At 39.4% G+C, this 15,806-nt stretch overlaps 1 protein-coding gene across 2 annotated transcripts in view; it reads right to left on the bottom strand.

The window, feature by feature from the left end:
- Positions 1-3,722: 3,722 nt before the first annotated feature.
- Positions 3,723-15,806, bottom strand: part of LOC311094760 (uncharacterized protein) — a 154,328-nt gene continuing 142,244 nt past the window's right edge. For both annotated transcript variants that reach the window (XM_084132932.1, XM_084132931.1), the window contains exon 3: positions 3,723-5,945. In XM_084132932.1, the coding sequence (XP_083989058.1) occupies positions 4,378-5,945 (1,568 nt within the window). In that variant the 3' untranslated portion in view covers positions 3,723-4,377. The remainder of the gene's footprint in view (positions 5,946-15,806) is intronic.

Here is a 15,806-nt window from a genome sequence, read left to right as displayed (position 1 = left end):
CATGTGCACTGATGGACACCCTTATGCTTGAACATGGTGTTTGTTATGGACAAACTGTAACTAGCACAGAAGTCCAATAACAGAACACCGCTCGGGTTCAGATTAGGGGGTCGTTCCTCCCAATCACGCCCCTCCAGGTGTCACTGTCGCTGCCCACGTGGGCTTTGAAGTCACCCAGTAGAATGACGGAGTCCCCAGTTGGAGCACTTTCCAGCACCCCTCCCAGAGTCTCCAAGAAGGCCGGGTACTCTACACTGCCGTTTGGCCCATAGGCGCACACGACAGTGAGAGATCTATACCCGACCCGAAGGCGCAGGGAAGCAACCCTCTCGTTCACCGGGGTAAACTTCAACACATGGCGGCTGAGCTGGGGGGCTATAAGCAAACCCACACCAGCCCATGGTGAGACGCCTCTAAACACCATGGGCAACTCCAGAGTGGTGAAGAGTCCATCCTCTCTCAAGGAGTGTGGTTTCAGAGCCCAAGCCGTGCGTGGAGGTGATCCCAACTTAGGGCTGGGTACCGAGTTCGATACTTTTTAGGTACCGACCGAATTGCCTCGGTAGTATCGAGTATCGAAAAATGACTTGTTTTTCGGTACCAGATTTCGATACCTAAGGGGTTAACTCGTCAATGTCAGTGCTCAAACAAATACATATGAAATGCACAACGACACGCCTAAAGTCGCTCACGCACATACACGCAAACTCTACACACACGAGACGCGCGGAACTCTCTGCGAACATAGCCTACTCATATGAGACGCGCGCACGCACACAAACTGACACGCACATTCTCATATGAGACGCGAGCACACACACACACACACAAACTCGTGCACATACTCAATGAGACGCGGGCACACACACTCACAATACCCTAAAGATGTGGAAAAGTCGATCAAAAGTGTGGCTACATTTCTCCAGGCTCCATGCCAAGAGCGCGCAATGCAATATTTGCGGTAAAATAAATGCTGCAAAGACCGGTACCGCGACAGATATGATGAAGCCCTTGACAGTGCACGGAGTAAACATAAGAGCAGAAAGTTGCTCCGTCTTTGGCTGGTAAATGAAGAGATACATTGATCACTCTGACAGTGCTTATATTGCAATTTACTGAATGTACACTGCCATTCAAAAATGTGTTGGTCAGAATTTTTTTTCAGTAAGGATACATTAAAGTGATCAAAAATTACATTAAAACATGTGTAATGTTACAAAAGATTTCCGTTTCAAATAAATGCTGTTCTTTTGAAATTTATATTCATCAAAGAATCATGAAAAAATGTATCATAGTTTCCAAAAACTGTTTTCATATTTCTGAAGGATCATGTGACACTGAAGTAATGATTTTGATTCAAATTCAGCTTTTACAACACAGGAAAAAATTACATTTTGAAATATATTAAAATAAGATTTTAAATTGTAATACTATTCCACAATATTACAAGTTTTACTGTATTTTTTTTTAAACAAATTCAGCTTTGGTGAGCATTAGCTCTTTATAAAAAAATATTTTGTTCCTTATGTATATGTATAAGGAATATTTTGTTCCTTGTGCTTTTTTTTGTTCCTTTGTTCAGACTAAGGAGCATGAGTCAAACTGAAAAAATAAAACCAAAGTTTTTCTGAGGTAATGTGTTATGTAATCTTGTTAAAATGGATTTAAAAAAAAATTGGTATCGAAAAAAGTATCGTTCAGGAACCGGTCTCGAAATCAAGGTATCGGTATTGGTATCGAAATTTTTGGAACGATACCCAGCCCTATCCCAACTATCTCTAGTCGGAATCTCTGAACCTCACCCACAATCTCAGGCTCCTTCCCCACCAGAGAGGTGACATTCCATGTCACTAGAGCTAGATTCCGCGTCCAGGGATCGGGTTGTCGAGGCCCCCGCCTTCGACTGCCGCCCGATTCACTATGCACCGGCCCCTTACGGTCCCTCCTGCAGGTGGTGGGTCGCTCCTTCGGGCTGAGCCCGGCCGGACCCCATGGGGGGAGGCCTGACCACCAGGCGCTCGCATACGAGCCCCAACCCCGGGCCTGGCTCCAGGGTGGGGCCCCAGCTGTGCCATGCCGGGCGACGTCACGGTCCTCAAGTGTATAGTCCTCATAAAGGGTTTTGAACCGCTCTTAGTCTGACCCGTCGCCTAGGACCTGTTTGCCTTAGGAGACCCTACCAGGGGCATATAGCCCCAGACAACATAGCTCCTAGGGTCGTTCGGGTACTCAAACCCATTCACCACGATAAGGTGGCAGTTCAAGGAGGGTTTTTTTTTTAGTTATTCATTGTACAGCACTTTGGTCAGTTTTGCGCTGTGTGTAAATGTGCTTTATAAATTAAAATTACTTACTAAATTACTAATATAATAAACATAGAATTACAAAATATATACAACTTACATTGAGCTGTAGAACCAAAAAGGTTCCTCATAATAGGGTTTCTTGCATCCGGCTCAGTTGAGCAAACACTCAAAGCCATTCCAGTACCTCTCTAAACACTCTTACTTGTCTCTCTTAACCAGCATTTTAAAAATATTAATGCTAGTAAACTCACTTCACTTCACTTGGTAAGAATTCAAAATTTTTGGAGCATAGTGGCTAAAAAAAGCACCACTTGATATTTTATGAATAACTGTATAATGTGACGGAAGATTAGCATTAGAGGATCTTAATCTACGATTTGGAACATATCTTGACAGACAGTCTGAAATGTATAAAGGTGCCAGATTGTGCTGAGTTTTATAAACAAATAAAATAACCTTAAAATCTATCCTTTGATGAACTGGTAACCAATGTATTTCCATTAAAACCGGTGTAATATGTTCTCTCCTTTTTAATTTCATTAGTACGCTGGCTGCTGCATTTTGTATCAATTGTAACTTTGCTATAGAGCCCTTAGGTTGGACAGTGTATATAGCATTACAATAATCAAGATGAGAAAAGATAAAAGCATGAATGGGTTTCTTAGCATCATCCAACGATTAAAAAAGGACGAATCTTGGCTATATTTCTCAGATGATAAAAACAAGTTTTTGTCACTTGATTAATATGAGACTTACAATTCAAGTCACAGTCCAAAATGATACCTAGGCTCTTTACTTCTTTCTTAGATTGTAGGGCTAAGGGACCCAATCCAGCTTCTAAGGGACCCAATATAAGAATACAGCTGTTCTGAGGCAGAGCAGAGCATAACACATGTGATGGTGCAGTTAACCCACACGAACAGAAACATTTCATGCTGAGAATAATTACACACACACACACATTTAATTTTAATTTTGTGTTGAAAATAAAGTAATGTAAAAAGTGAAGTAAATAAAATAATGTTAAATTACTAAATAATGTCTGTGTGATTTTAATTTTTTATTTATTGGAACAGAACTGTGTTGTCTAATCCATGCAAAATACAAAAATTTAATACCATCTATATTAGAACACGTGGCATTGCACAATATTTTGGAAATCATGTTTAAAGGGTTAGTTCACCCAAAAATGAAAATTATGTCATTAATGACTCACCCTCATGTCGTTCCAAGCCCGTAAGACCTTTCTGTGCCTCCATTGAAAGTCAATGGACGGTATACTGTCCATGTCCAGAAAGGCAATACAGACATCATCAAAGTAGTCCATGTGACATCAGTGGCTCAATCTTAAGTTTATCAAGCGACGAGAATACTTTTTTTGCGCAAAAAGAAAACAAAAATAACGACTTTATTCCACTATTCATTTCCTTCTCTCTGGGCCTCGTAGTGTTTTTGCGCAACGCGTCTGTGTTGCACGTCACCACGTAGGCTCACTATTGGCCGACGCTGGTCATGTGTGATGCGTGTGACGTGCAACACAGACGCGCTACGCAAAAACACTACGTAAACTAACTTGAGGCCCAGAGAGAAGGAAATGAATAGTGGAATAAAGTCGTTATTTTTGTTTACTTTTTGCGCACAAAAAGTATTCTCGTCGCTTGATAAACTTAAGATTGAGCCACTGATGTCACATGGACTACTTTGATGATGTCTGTATTGCCTTTCTGGACGTGAACAGTATACCGTCCATTGACTTTCAATGGAGGGACAGAAAGCTCTCGGACTAAATCTAAAATATCTTAAACTGTGTTCCGAAGATGAACGGAGGTCTTACGGGCTTGGAACGACATGAGGGTGAGTCATTAATGACATAATTTTCATTTTTGGGTGAACTAACCCTTTAATATTTTCTAAACCAGTATTTATTCTCAGTTGAATTTTCTGATTTTTTAGGTATTTATTCAAGTAAACTGTCAAATCATATGTAAATATTACGTAGGGGAGAGCGGGGTATTCTATTCTCGTCGCTTGATAAACTTAAGGTTGAGCCACTGTAGTCTGTTGGACTATTTTAGCGATGCATGCGGTGATGTGGTTTCTCCACTGCATGGATCTTCATGTGTCGCTTCAGGTTAGCTTTAATAGAGAAACTCTTCCCGCACTGATCACACGTGTGCGGCTTCTCTCCAGTGTGGATCATCTCATGTGTTTTTAGAGATGATGACACACTGAATCTCTTGTCACAGTGTGAACACTTGTAAGGTTTTTCTCCAGTGTGGATCCTCTCATGTGTTATCAGACCTGTTAAGTGTTTGAATCTCTGGTCACAGTGTGAACACTTGTAAGGATTTTCTCCAGTGTGGATCCTCTCGTGTGATCTCAGAGATGATAACATGCTGAATCTCTTGTCACAGTGTGAACACTTGTAAGGTTTTTCTCCAGTGTGGATCCTCTCGTGTGTTTTCAGAGATGATGACACACTGTATCTCTTGTCACAGTGTGAACACTTGTAAGGTTTTTCTCCAGTGTGGATCCTCTCATGTGTTTTCAGATGTTCTGACTGATTGAATCTCTTGTCACAGTGTGAACACTTGTAAGGTTTTTCTCCAGTGTGGATCCTCTTATGTGTTATCAAACTTGTTGAGTGTTTGAATCTCTGGTCACAGTGTGAACACTTGTAAGGTTTTTCTCCAGTGTGGATCCTTTCATGGGATCTCAGAGATGATGACAGACTGAATCTCTTGTCACAGTGTGAACACTTGTAAGGTTTTTCTCCAGTGTGAATTCTCTGGTGCCGTTTTAAACCGTCCGCTGTAGTAAAAGTCTCCTCACACTCAAAGCACATGTACTCTCTCACACCAGTGTGAGTTTTCTGATGTGTATGTAAATATTGCTGCAGTGAAAAACTCTTTCCACACACGAATGAATGCGGCTTCTCCTTCGTATGAACTGTCAGGTGTCTCTTCAGTTTTGATGTACAGAGAAATGTTTTTCCGCATTGATCACATGAGAACGGCTTCTCTCCAGTATGAACTCTGATGTGAATCTCAAGAAATTGTTTGGTTGTGAAGCTCTTCACACACTGAGTGCAGGTGAAAGATTTCTTGGCTCTTCTTTTCTTTAAAAATGTCTTTTTAGTCTTTGAGCGACTCAAAGGTTTTTCTCCAGGTTTGACATGATGTTCCTCCTCCACTTCACTCAGTTCTTCACTCTCCTCCTTCACTTCACTCAGTTCTTCACTCTCCTCTACTTCACTCAGTTCTTCTCTCTCCTCCTTCACTTCACTCGGTTCTTCTCTCTCCTCCTTCACTTCACTCGGTTCTTCACTCTCCTCCTTCACTTCACTCGGTTCTTCTCTCTCCTCCTTCACTTCACTCGGTTCTTCACTCTCCTCCTTCACTTCACTCAGTTCTTCACTCTCCTCCTTCACTTCACTCAGTTCTTCACTCTCCTCCTTCACTTCACTCAGTTCTTCACTCTCCTCCTTCACTTCACTCAGTTCTTCACTCTCCTCCTTCACCTCACTCAGTTCTTCACTCTCCTCCTTCACTTCACTCAGTTCTTCTCTCTCCTCCTTCACTTCACTCAGTTCTTCACTCTCCTCCTTCACTTCACTCAGTTCTTCACTCTCCTCCTTCACTTCAAAAAGGAAAGAAAAAAAATCACATTTAATTTTCAGTACATCAAAATAATAATAATTAATGAGAGAAATATAAAGTGAAAGACATGAAAGTGAACCCCGATGTAATAGTAGAAAGTAGACAACTGTTATAAAATATTATGATAATTCGATGATATAAATTGTGAAATAGTAAATTATAAATTGATTATATGTCCTTGAAACTTTCCATGAACGAGTTAAATTTATCATCCAATTATCTTTAAAACATTATAGGCACGAATCCCATGTTTCTTTAGCAAGAACTATTGAATATATTTGATCAATGACAATTATCTAACATGATATTAAAATTAAAATATACAATAATGCCATGTTTCGATACCAACTTTGAGATTGATATTTATTTTACTAAAATGTTTTAATTATTAATGGCCGTTCACACTAGACTTTTCCTTGCACTGACTTCCATTCAGTGAAAGTGGGACACCAGAAACACAAGCTCAAGTGAATTACTCTGTGAGAAATAACACACGCGTTTAGCATTCAAGTGGAGTGTATTGTTTATTTTTACATTTTGAATTATTATTATTTGTTATATGTTGAACTTGTGTTTGTAAAAAAGCTGCCGCAGAATGTCCGTTGCAGTGTCTGTAAAAACTTCACAAGCTCAAAGTGTAGAGTGGCCATAACTTTAACTGGCTTTAAATTAACTATTTTATTAGCTTTATCTGTGTCCTACATGTTTCACTCAACCCTGTTACTCCTGACATGATTTTCCTCCTTTTAAAAACAGAGCATTTCCTAATACTGTGACACACAGGAAGTGACATCATCTGGGCTCTTTCTGCAGCATGATGGGAAGACAAGAAAAAACTAGGCTTGATGAGTAAAATCTGTGCAGAATCGATCGCCGGTGATCAGCGCGAGATGCATGCTGGTTATAAATGTGTCCGAGTGCGGTCCGCCTTGCTCTGATGTCAACGTGTCTGAAACTCTCGCGAGCGCAAGGCGGCCGTGTCGGATTCTGCAGTTGCTCTCCACCGACTGATGATCAAGAGCATGATGGGAAATGACCATAAAGTTTAGCATTTTTTTGTGTGCAAATCAATTGATCAAGTTTAGATTCAAATGTTGTTGTTTTTTACATATAAAAAGCCAGATTAGGAGTAAAATAAATAAAAATAAATTTTCAAATAAAAAATATAGGCTACATCTTCTACTTGAACAGGTCTACCAAATGCTCCCCTGTTTTCGGTGCTGATGCATTGGTGACGCGTTCATGTATGTTCATGTAAGGGTGGCGCTGCCAATAAAGCAACTAAAAGCTGTCACAAAGAACTGCAAAAGTAATGATTATGAATATGTAAAAAATAGCAAGGAGACATTTTAATTGTTTATTAATAAACAAGTGTTTTCTGTGTCGGCTGCAAAGATGAAGTTGACTGACTCGCGATCTTCGCAGTAGTGAACGCGCCAGAGAGAAATGCACATTTCGGATTAGGCTACATAGTTTTCTTTCGTTTTGAATTGTTCCGTTTAAAAATATGATTTCAGGCGTTCTGTTGATAATAGATATATTTATCTGGTCTGTAAGGCAAAAAATCGATTAGTTGTTTCAGCTCTACAAGTAGGCTATGCTGAGTTCTGTTTCATTTATGAGACTAACTCCAGTTCAATCGCGGGCGCCTCCGTGTCGTGATATCTATTATTTATTATCTGCTTTACTTATTATTTAATTGAATCCAGGCAATTGGTTGATAAAACATTGATTAAAATTAAGATACAATTAATACAAAACGAAATTCACTTAGAAAGGCTTTGTGCTTTCTGTTTGAGGTCTCTGTGGAAATTTTAAAGCAGTCTCTTTTAGTGCCGCTTTCAGAGCGCTCACGTCCATAACCGAGAACTGTCACTGTTTTTCCTCATAAATGCGAAGACGAAAAATAAAAAATATTTTATGCTCTGTGGAGAGCATAGTAGCTTGGAGAGTTTACATTAGTAAGCTACAGGTCCAGGGCATCGTCTTTCAAAACATGACCTGCACGAAAGAGAAAAAAAATTACTGCGTCATTGTACCCAGCACTTCTGAAAATGCACTTGCAAATGCGTCTCTGTCCCCAGCCCATTGCAAACCAAACGCTCATGCTGGAAATGCCTACACATGTTTGAAGTTTAACCCTCTGGGGACCAAGCTGTTTTTGGGGTCCTTGAGATGTTCTGACATGCCTTGACATTTGTGCTTTTTTCAGTTATTTATAAACATGTTAATGGCAAAGGTGTAAATTCACTCTATATAGCACAAACAGGGCTACCATAATATGCGAGCAACGTGTATGTAGACGTTTGTATTTTTAAGAGAATAATGTTTATGCGTGGTTATTGGAAAAAATTAAAATGAAAGTTGCTGAATTAAGACCACAAAACACATATTAAATATGTGTCCACAAGACTTTTGACTAATGGATGTTGTCCCTTTGAGTTCTAGCTTCAAAATGATGTAAAAATAGTCTTGCTTTATCGTTCACAAAAAAAATACATTGATTTAAATGGTGTAAAACAGGTTTTGCTTGGAAAGCCAATATGCGAGGGGGAGGAGTAGTTTACACCTTAGATTACAATGTCCCACCCACTCTGCATAATGACTCTGCCTAATGAGCCATTCATTCAGGTGTGACACTGACTGAGCCACAATGCAAGGACAAAAGATGTATTTAGAAGAAGACTTATATTGACCATTTAAGATTTCGCTTACATCTCTCTTGTAAATATGTTTTGCTATTTTATTAAAAATGTTACAATTACAACAATAATTACAATTTCAACAATATTTCAAGTGTACTCTTTCTTTGTAAAAAAAAAAAAAAAAAAGATTATAGGCCTACATTTTATCATATGTATTCATTAGTTTGAATATAGCCAACATTGGAACATCTAACATCTTAGTCTATGAATTTATTTTTGACTATTCCTGCTTCCTGCTTTGCTACTGGTCGGACGCTTTTGCCTACTGCTCCGCACTTTGCTCTATCGCTTTCGTTATTATTACATTTCATCACCTAATTTTAACTTCAGTGAATCAGCACAGTGCTCAGAACGCTTGGATTACTATAAAAAAGCAGAATTAGTTTCATTCCTTCAGAATTCACTGAAGCTTACATTCCGAGGAAGAGAAAACTGAACTGCTTACATTCCGGCGGAAGAGAAAACATTCACAAGGATAAGAGAAAATGCGTCCTTTTGATTCTACTTGCTGTACTAACTGCCAAAAACTTTTACAAAGGATTACAGTTCTTGAAACAAAGCTAATGGTAGGATCAAACCAGACGGAACCCACAACAGAGTTTCATCATGGACAAATACAGCGCACAGCCGGTGAGTGTCATGAATTTAATGCTCCTCAACAGAACATACCTAGTGCAGAGAAACAAGCCGATCGACCTACAAACCGTTGGTACAAAGAGGGGGCAAAACCCAAAAATAGAGGCATTAGACTCTCTCAGGCAAAAATAGTTTCATCTACACCATACACAGCTACAAGGATTACAAACACTGGTCGTCTTCCACAACCTATTCATCTTAAGAACAGATTTGAAGTATTATTGAATGAGGAATGCTCAAATTTGTTAAATGTGGATGAACACAGACAGCCAGGAGCTCACTCTGATACTAACAGGCGCTCAAGGTCAAGCAGACAGCGGCACTCAGCTCAGAGCGCAGCCGAGGTCAAAACATTGATAGTTGGGGACTCTACGATCAGAGATATCAGCTCGAAAGATACAACTACATGCTGCCTTCCACAAGCAACAACCTCTGACGTAAACAGAGAAATTCAAAACATTTTGATGAAACATAAGACTGCAAATCGACTCATCGTTCATGTGGGGAAGAATGATATCCATAAAGAGCAGTCAGAACAGCTTAAGAAGGATTTCAATGAACTTTTTGAAACACTCAAAAGACTGAAAGTACAAACGTTCATCAGTGGACCACTTCCAGCTAGAGGAAGTAACAGGTTCTCACGGTTGCTTGGGCTTAATTCATGGCTGCAAAAAACCTGTAATATAAAAGGAGTGAACTTCATAGACAACTTTAATCTTTTCTGGAATCAGAGGCCACTGTTTCAACAAAATGGCCATCTTCCAAACAAACTGGGTTCAAGAGTGCTAAAGGACAATATCCTTTTCTCCCTTCATCATCCTTCTGCCAATCCAATCAACCAGAATGGCACACACTCACCTGGACACAGTTTGAATGACCACAGGACTTCACTTCAGGACTTGAATGGACATGCGGCTGACACATCTCACAAAGACAATGATAACACCATGCAGCCAAAACATCTTCTGCTCACGGACACAACTTCAGCTGAGCCCTGCCCACTGAGCTCACCAGAGTCAGACTGTGACATATTAGAAATGTCACAAGATTCAGCTCCCAAGGACAGCATATTACAGCCTCGAATAACAACAGATTCAGCACCCAAGAATGACCAGGGAAGCCAGGACAGCATATTACAGCCTCCAAAAACAACAGATTCAGCACCCAAGAATGACCAGGGAAGCCAGGACAGTACATTACAGCCACCAGTAACAACAGATTCAGCACCCAAACACGACCAGGAAAGCCAAGACAGCATATTACAGCCTCCATTAACACCACAGCCACTCTCACCGCTATCACTATCTCCTACATCCCCATTGATGTGTTTCTCAGAGAAAATGGAAAAACTAGTGTATGCTGGAACCCAATTCGCTGGAAGCCCCCAGATATCAACCAGAAAAACATCACTACCACCAAAGTCTATGGGCGCAGCTCGCCCTCTCCCCCTTCCCCCTCTTCCTCCTCCTCGAGCATTAAGGCCCCTTCCACAACGCCAGGGCCCACAACTTCCACCGTCTGCTCGAGGTGTTACAAAATCAACCAATACCAGCTCCAAGTGATTTGTGCCGGGTCCCCGCTGTGATAACAGTAACTTTCTCAAATGTTTACAGAACAAGCGGGAACCCAGTGTTCCTGTATCATCTGTTCATTCACATGTTAGAAAGTCTAAGGCCTTTAAAAGCCGTACAGCAAACCCATCTAATCTGGTGCCTATCACACGACAAACTAAGATTGTGGACACAAAAAGCAAGACTGTTAAGTTAGCACTTTTAAACATCCGCTCACTTAAAAATAAATCACTTCTAGTCAATGACTTTATAAGCACATACAACCTGGACTTTATATTTCTAAATGAAACTTGGCTAGAAGACAGCTGCAGTGCAACAATCCTCAATGAAACATCTCCTCCGAACTTTACCTTTATGAGTGTCTCCAGAGCTGGAAGGAGAGGTGGGGGTGTAGCTGCTCTTTTTAAAGATGTCTATCAATGTAAGCAAATATCATTTGGTAATTACCCGTCTTTCGAACATCTGGGTATTGTGTTAAAAGGTGCTCCACGGATTTTACTTATCACTATTTACAGGCCTCCAAAATACTCTTCAGCCTTTGCTGAAGACTTTACAGAACTGTTATCAATAATTTCCTCAGAGTTTGACAGTTTCACTATTGCTGGAGATTTTAACATTCACATAGATAATGCAGAAAATAATATGACAAAAGAAATCAATACTGTTTTAAAAACTTTTGATCTAATTCAACATGTACATGGGCCCACACACAATCGTGGACACACTCTAGATTTACTTATCAGTAAGGGTCTAAACATTTCATTGAATGATATTAAGGATGTCGCACTCTCTGATCATTACTGTATTTTCTTTGATTTATTGATCTCTCCTGCCATTGAAGTTAGATCTGTGTCTGTCAAGAAGAGATGCCTAAATGAGAACACTAGTGTACTATTTATGAAGGCCATATCCCTAAGACCGAGCATATCTGCTGACTCGGTTGATTCTCTCCTTGATTCTTTTAACTCAAAGGTTAAAAATGTAATTGATGATATTGCTCCTGTGAAAGTCAGGAAGAATGGTAAACAAAAAGCACCTTGGAGAAACTCAACAGCAGTGCAAATTATGAAAAGACAATGCAGAAAATCAGAGCGCATGTGGCGAAAGACAAAACTTATAATCCACTATAACATCTATAGAGACACCATTCGTGCTTTCAATATGGAACTAGGCAAAGCTAGACAGACTTTCTTCTCCAATATCATAAACAGAAACCTAAATAATACTCGAAATCTCTTCGCTACTGTCGACAGACTAACAAATCCCCCAAGCGAGATTCCCAGTGAAATGCTCTCCGACAGCAAGTGTAGTGAGTTTGCTACCTTTTTCTCTGAGAAAATCAATAATATTAGAAAGGTGATCAGCACATCCTTGAGTTGCGCTGGGGTCAGTCAGATCAGACTTCAACCTGAGAAAGTAGTTACTATGTCTGATTTTGAAGAAATTGATGGCAAAATTCTGAAAGAAACCGTTCAGCACCTTAAAACATCAACCTGCGCCCTTGACACACTTCCCACATCTTTTTTTAAAAGTGTGTTAGACTGTTTAGAAGCAGATCTCATAGAAGTGGTAAATGCCTCACTTTTCTATGGAAGTTTTCCAAACTCCCTTAAAACTGCTGTTGTCAAACCCCTCCTGAAAAAGAGCAATCTGGATAAGACTATATTAAGCAACTATAGACCGATCTCAAATCTTCCTTTCACAGGCAAAATCATTGAAAAAGTTGTCTTCAACCAGCTGAACAAATTCTTAAACTCAAATGGATACTTTGATAATTTTCAATCTGGCTTCCGATCGCATCACAGCACAGAGACAGCGCTCATTAAGATAATAAACGATATTCGCTTAAATACAGATTCAGGCAAATTATCAGTGCTGGTTCTACTCGACCTCAGTGCTGCATTTGACACTGTCGATCACAAAATACTTCTGGACAGGCTGGAAAACTGGGTGGGGTTTTCTGGGACAGTTCTAAAATGGTTCAGGTCATACTTAGATGGGAGAGGTTATTATGTGAGTATAGGTGACCATGAGTCTGAGTGGACGCCCATGACATGCGGAGTCCCTCAAGGCTCAATTCTTGCGCCACTCCTGTTCAACCTGTACATGCTCCCAATGAGCCAAATAATGAGAAAGAACCAAATCTCTTACCACAGCTATGCAGACGACACACAGATCTACTTAGCCCTATCGCCTAATGATTACAGCCCCATTGACTCTCTGCTTCAATGCATTGATGAAGTCAACAGCTGGATGTGCCAAAACTTTCTACAGTTAAACAAAGACAAAACTGAAATCATTGTGTTTGGAAACAAAGATGAAGTTCTCAAGGTGAACGCATACCTTCACTCTAAAGGTCAAACAACTAAAAATCAGGTCAAGAATCTTGGTGTGTCTTTAGAGTCAGACCTTAGTTTCAATAGTCATGTCAAAGCAATAACTAAATCAGCATACTATCATCTGAAAAATATTGCAAGAATTAGATGCTTTGTTTCCAATCAAGACTTAGAAAAACTAGTGCATGCTTTCATCACCAGCAGGGTGGATTATTGTAATGGACTCCTCACTGGCCTTCCCAAAAAGACCATAAGACATTTGCAGCTCATACAGAACGCTGCAGCCAGGATTCTTAGCAGAACCAGAAAATATGATCATATCACACCAGTCCTCAGGTCATTACACTGGCTGCCAGTTACTTATAGGATTGATTTTAAAGTATTATTACTAGTATATAAATCATTCAATGGCCTAGGACCTCAATACATTGCAGATATGCTCACGGAATACAAACCCAACAGATTACTCAGATCATTAGGATCACATCAGCTAGAAGTTCCAAGAGTTTACTCTAAGCAAGGAGAGTCTGCTTTTAGCTATTATGCCAGCCGCAGCTGGAACCAGCTTCCAGAGGAGATCAGATGTGCTCCTACATTAGTCACATTCAAATCCAGACTCAAAACACATCTGTTTAACTTTGCATTTAATGAATGAGCACTGTGTCACTGTTTGTCCGACTGTTTATACTGTGTCTTATTTTAGTCTTTATTCTAAACTGTTTTAATTATTTTTAGTTCTTTCTCGTTTCTTTATTTTAAACTGTTCTTTATTCTAAACTGTTTTAATTATTTTTAGTTCTTTCTTGTTTCTTTATTTTAAACTGTTTTGTATATTCTTATTTCTTCTGATTATTTTTAATAGTATGTAAAGCACTTTGAATTACCATTGTGTATGAAATGTGCTATATAAATAAACTTGCCTTGCCTTGCCTTGCCTATTTTTTTTGCAGTTTAATACGTTGCTTATACAAATACCTTTTATTTCAACATATTCCAGTCGATTTTTACTCATCTCAGTAGGCTATAGCAAAGCAGTTTATTCTTTCACACACAGACGCGCGATTCATATTTAGGCTAAACAGTCTTTACAAATATGTCCCCTTCATTCATCTCACAGAAAGGCGAGTCATATTATAGAAATGCGATTCATCTTTTTGCGGTTTGCATAGGCCTACACTAACGTTATTCCATAACGTTATTCCACACGTGAGAAAAGAAAACAGCCTACCTCACTCCTCAGCGGAATCTGCTCCTCATTTCAGGAGATATTGCTCCTCATCAGCACTGTTCTGAGGAATCTTTTCTCCATAAGGTAGGCTATAATGTCTCACTCGCGAGGAGTCGCGACGCGCTTTGTTTACAGCTGATGTGGGCGTTTCACAGCTCTGAAATAGTTCTCAGAATTTGCGTTTGAATAGCACGCGCTCTCCGGGAAGTGGTCACATTACTGTGAATTAGCTCGTAATGAGCTCGACTGGAGTCGCTCTCTTTTTATACAGATTACAGAAGCTGAGAATATTTGTTTTTTATATAAATGACTTCATTTAAAAGATGCGATCTCAAGCTTTATGCCCATGGGTCTGTTTGCCTGTTTGACTGAATTTTCGCGGAGTTATAGATCATTTTCAAACGCGTTTCAAATGGGAGTTTACTGACAGAGAGAAGGCAGAAATCGCATCATGTTAATTTTTCTTTTGTCAAAAAGCAAAACACTTTATTTTTATTGTGAGTATACAGAAAAAAAATAGAAACTGAACAGGATCGATTGATGTATTACACGAAAATGAAAGATCAAAATTAACAGAGCATTTAGTGTTTATTTTCATTGCTAAAAAAAAAAAACGAGCAAAACGTTTTTTGTGGTCCCCAGAGGGTTAAGTTGCAATTATTAGGAAACACGCCACCATATCGGCAAGGCTCATCGGCAGAAATATTCATATCGGCCGATGCCGATGATGGTCATTTAAAGCTTTTATCGGCCGATACCGATATTGTGCCGATATCATCGTGCATCCCTAATTTAGTTTTAAATGAAACCATTGTAATCCTGAAAGTATTCCCCCTTTTTTCAAAATCTAACTATAATCTAATTACTATGTTTTTTGACGTAACCGTAACGAATTACAGTTACTGGATTTTTGTATCCTGATTACATAACGCCGTTACATGTATTCCGTTACTCCCCAACACTGCACACTAACATTCTCACTTGGAGCAAATAATCTCTCACAAATTACATTTTGAAATATTTTAAAATAAGATTTTAAATTGTAATACTATTTCACAATGTTACAAGTTTTACTGTATTTTTGATCAAACAAATTCAGCTTTGGTGAGCATGAGCTCTTTATAAAAAAAAAAAATGTGTTCCTTTGTGCACTGGCTAAGGAGCATGAGTCAAACTGAAAAAATAAAACCAAAGTTTTTCTGAGGTAATGTGTTATGTAATCTTATTAAAATGGATTTCATAAAATTGGTATCGAAAAAAGTATCGTTTGGAACCGGTATCGAAATCAAGGTATCGGTATCGGAATTTTTTTAACGATACCCAGCCCTAATAGACCCTGTCCTGAGGCCTTCCCATATGATAGGG

Source organism: Abramis brama (genome assembly GCF_963993115.1).
Source record: "Abramis brama genome assembly, chromosome: 1".
Lineage (NCBI taxonomy): Eukaryota > Metazoa > Chordata > Actinopteri > Cypriniformes > Leuciscidae > Abramis > Abramis brama.
Note: the sequence above shows the minus strand (reverse complement) of the source record. Positions and strands in the feature narration are given on the sequence as shown.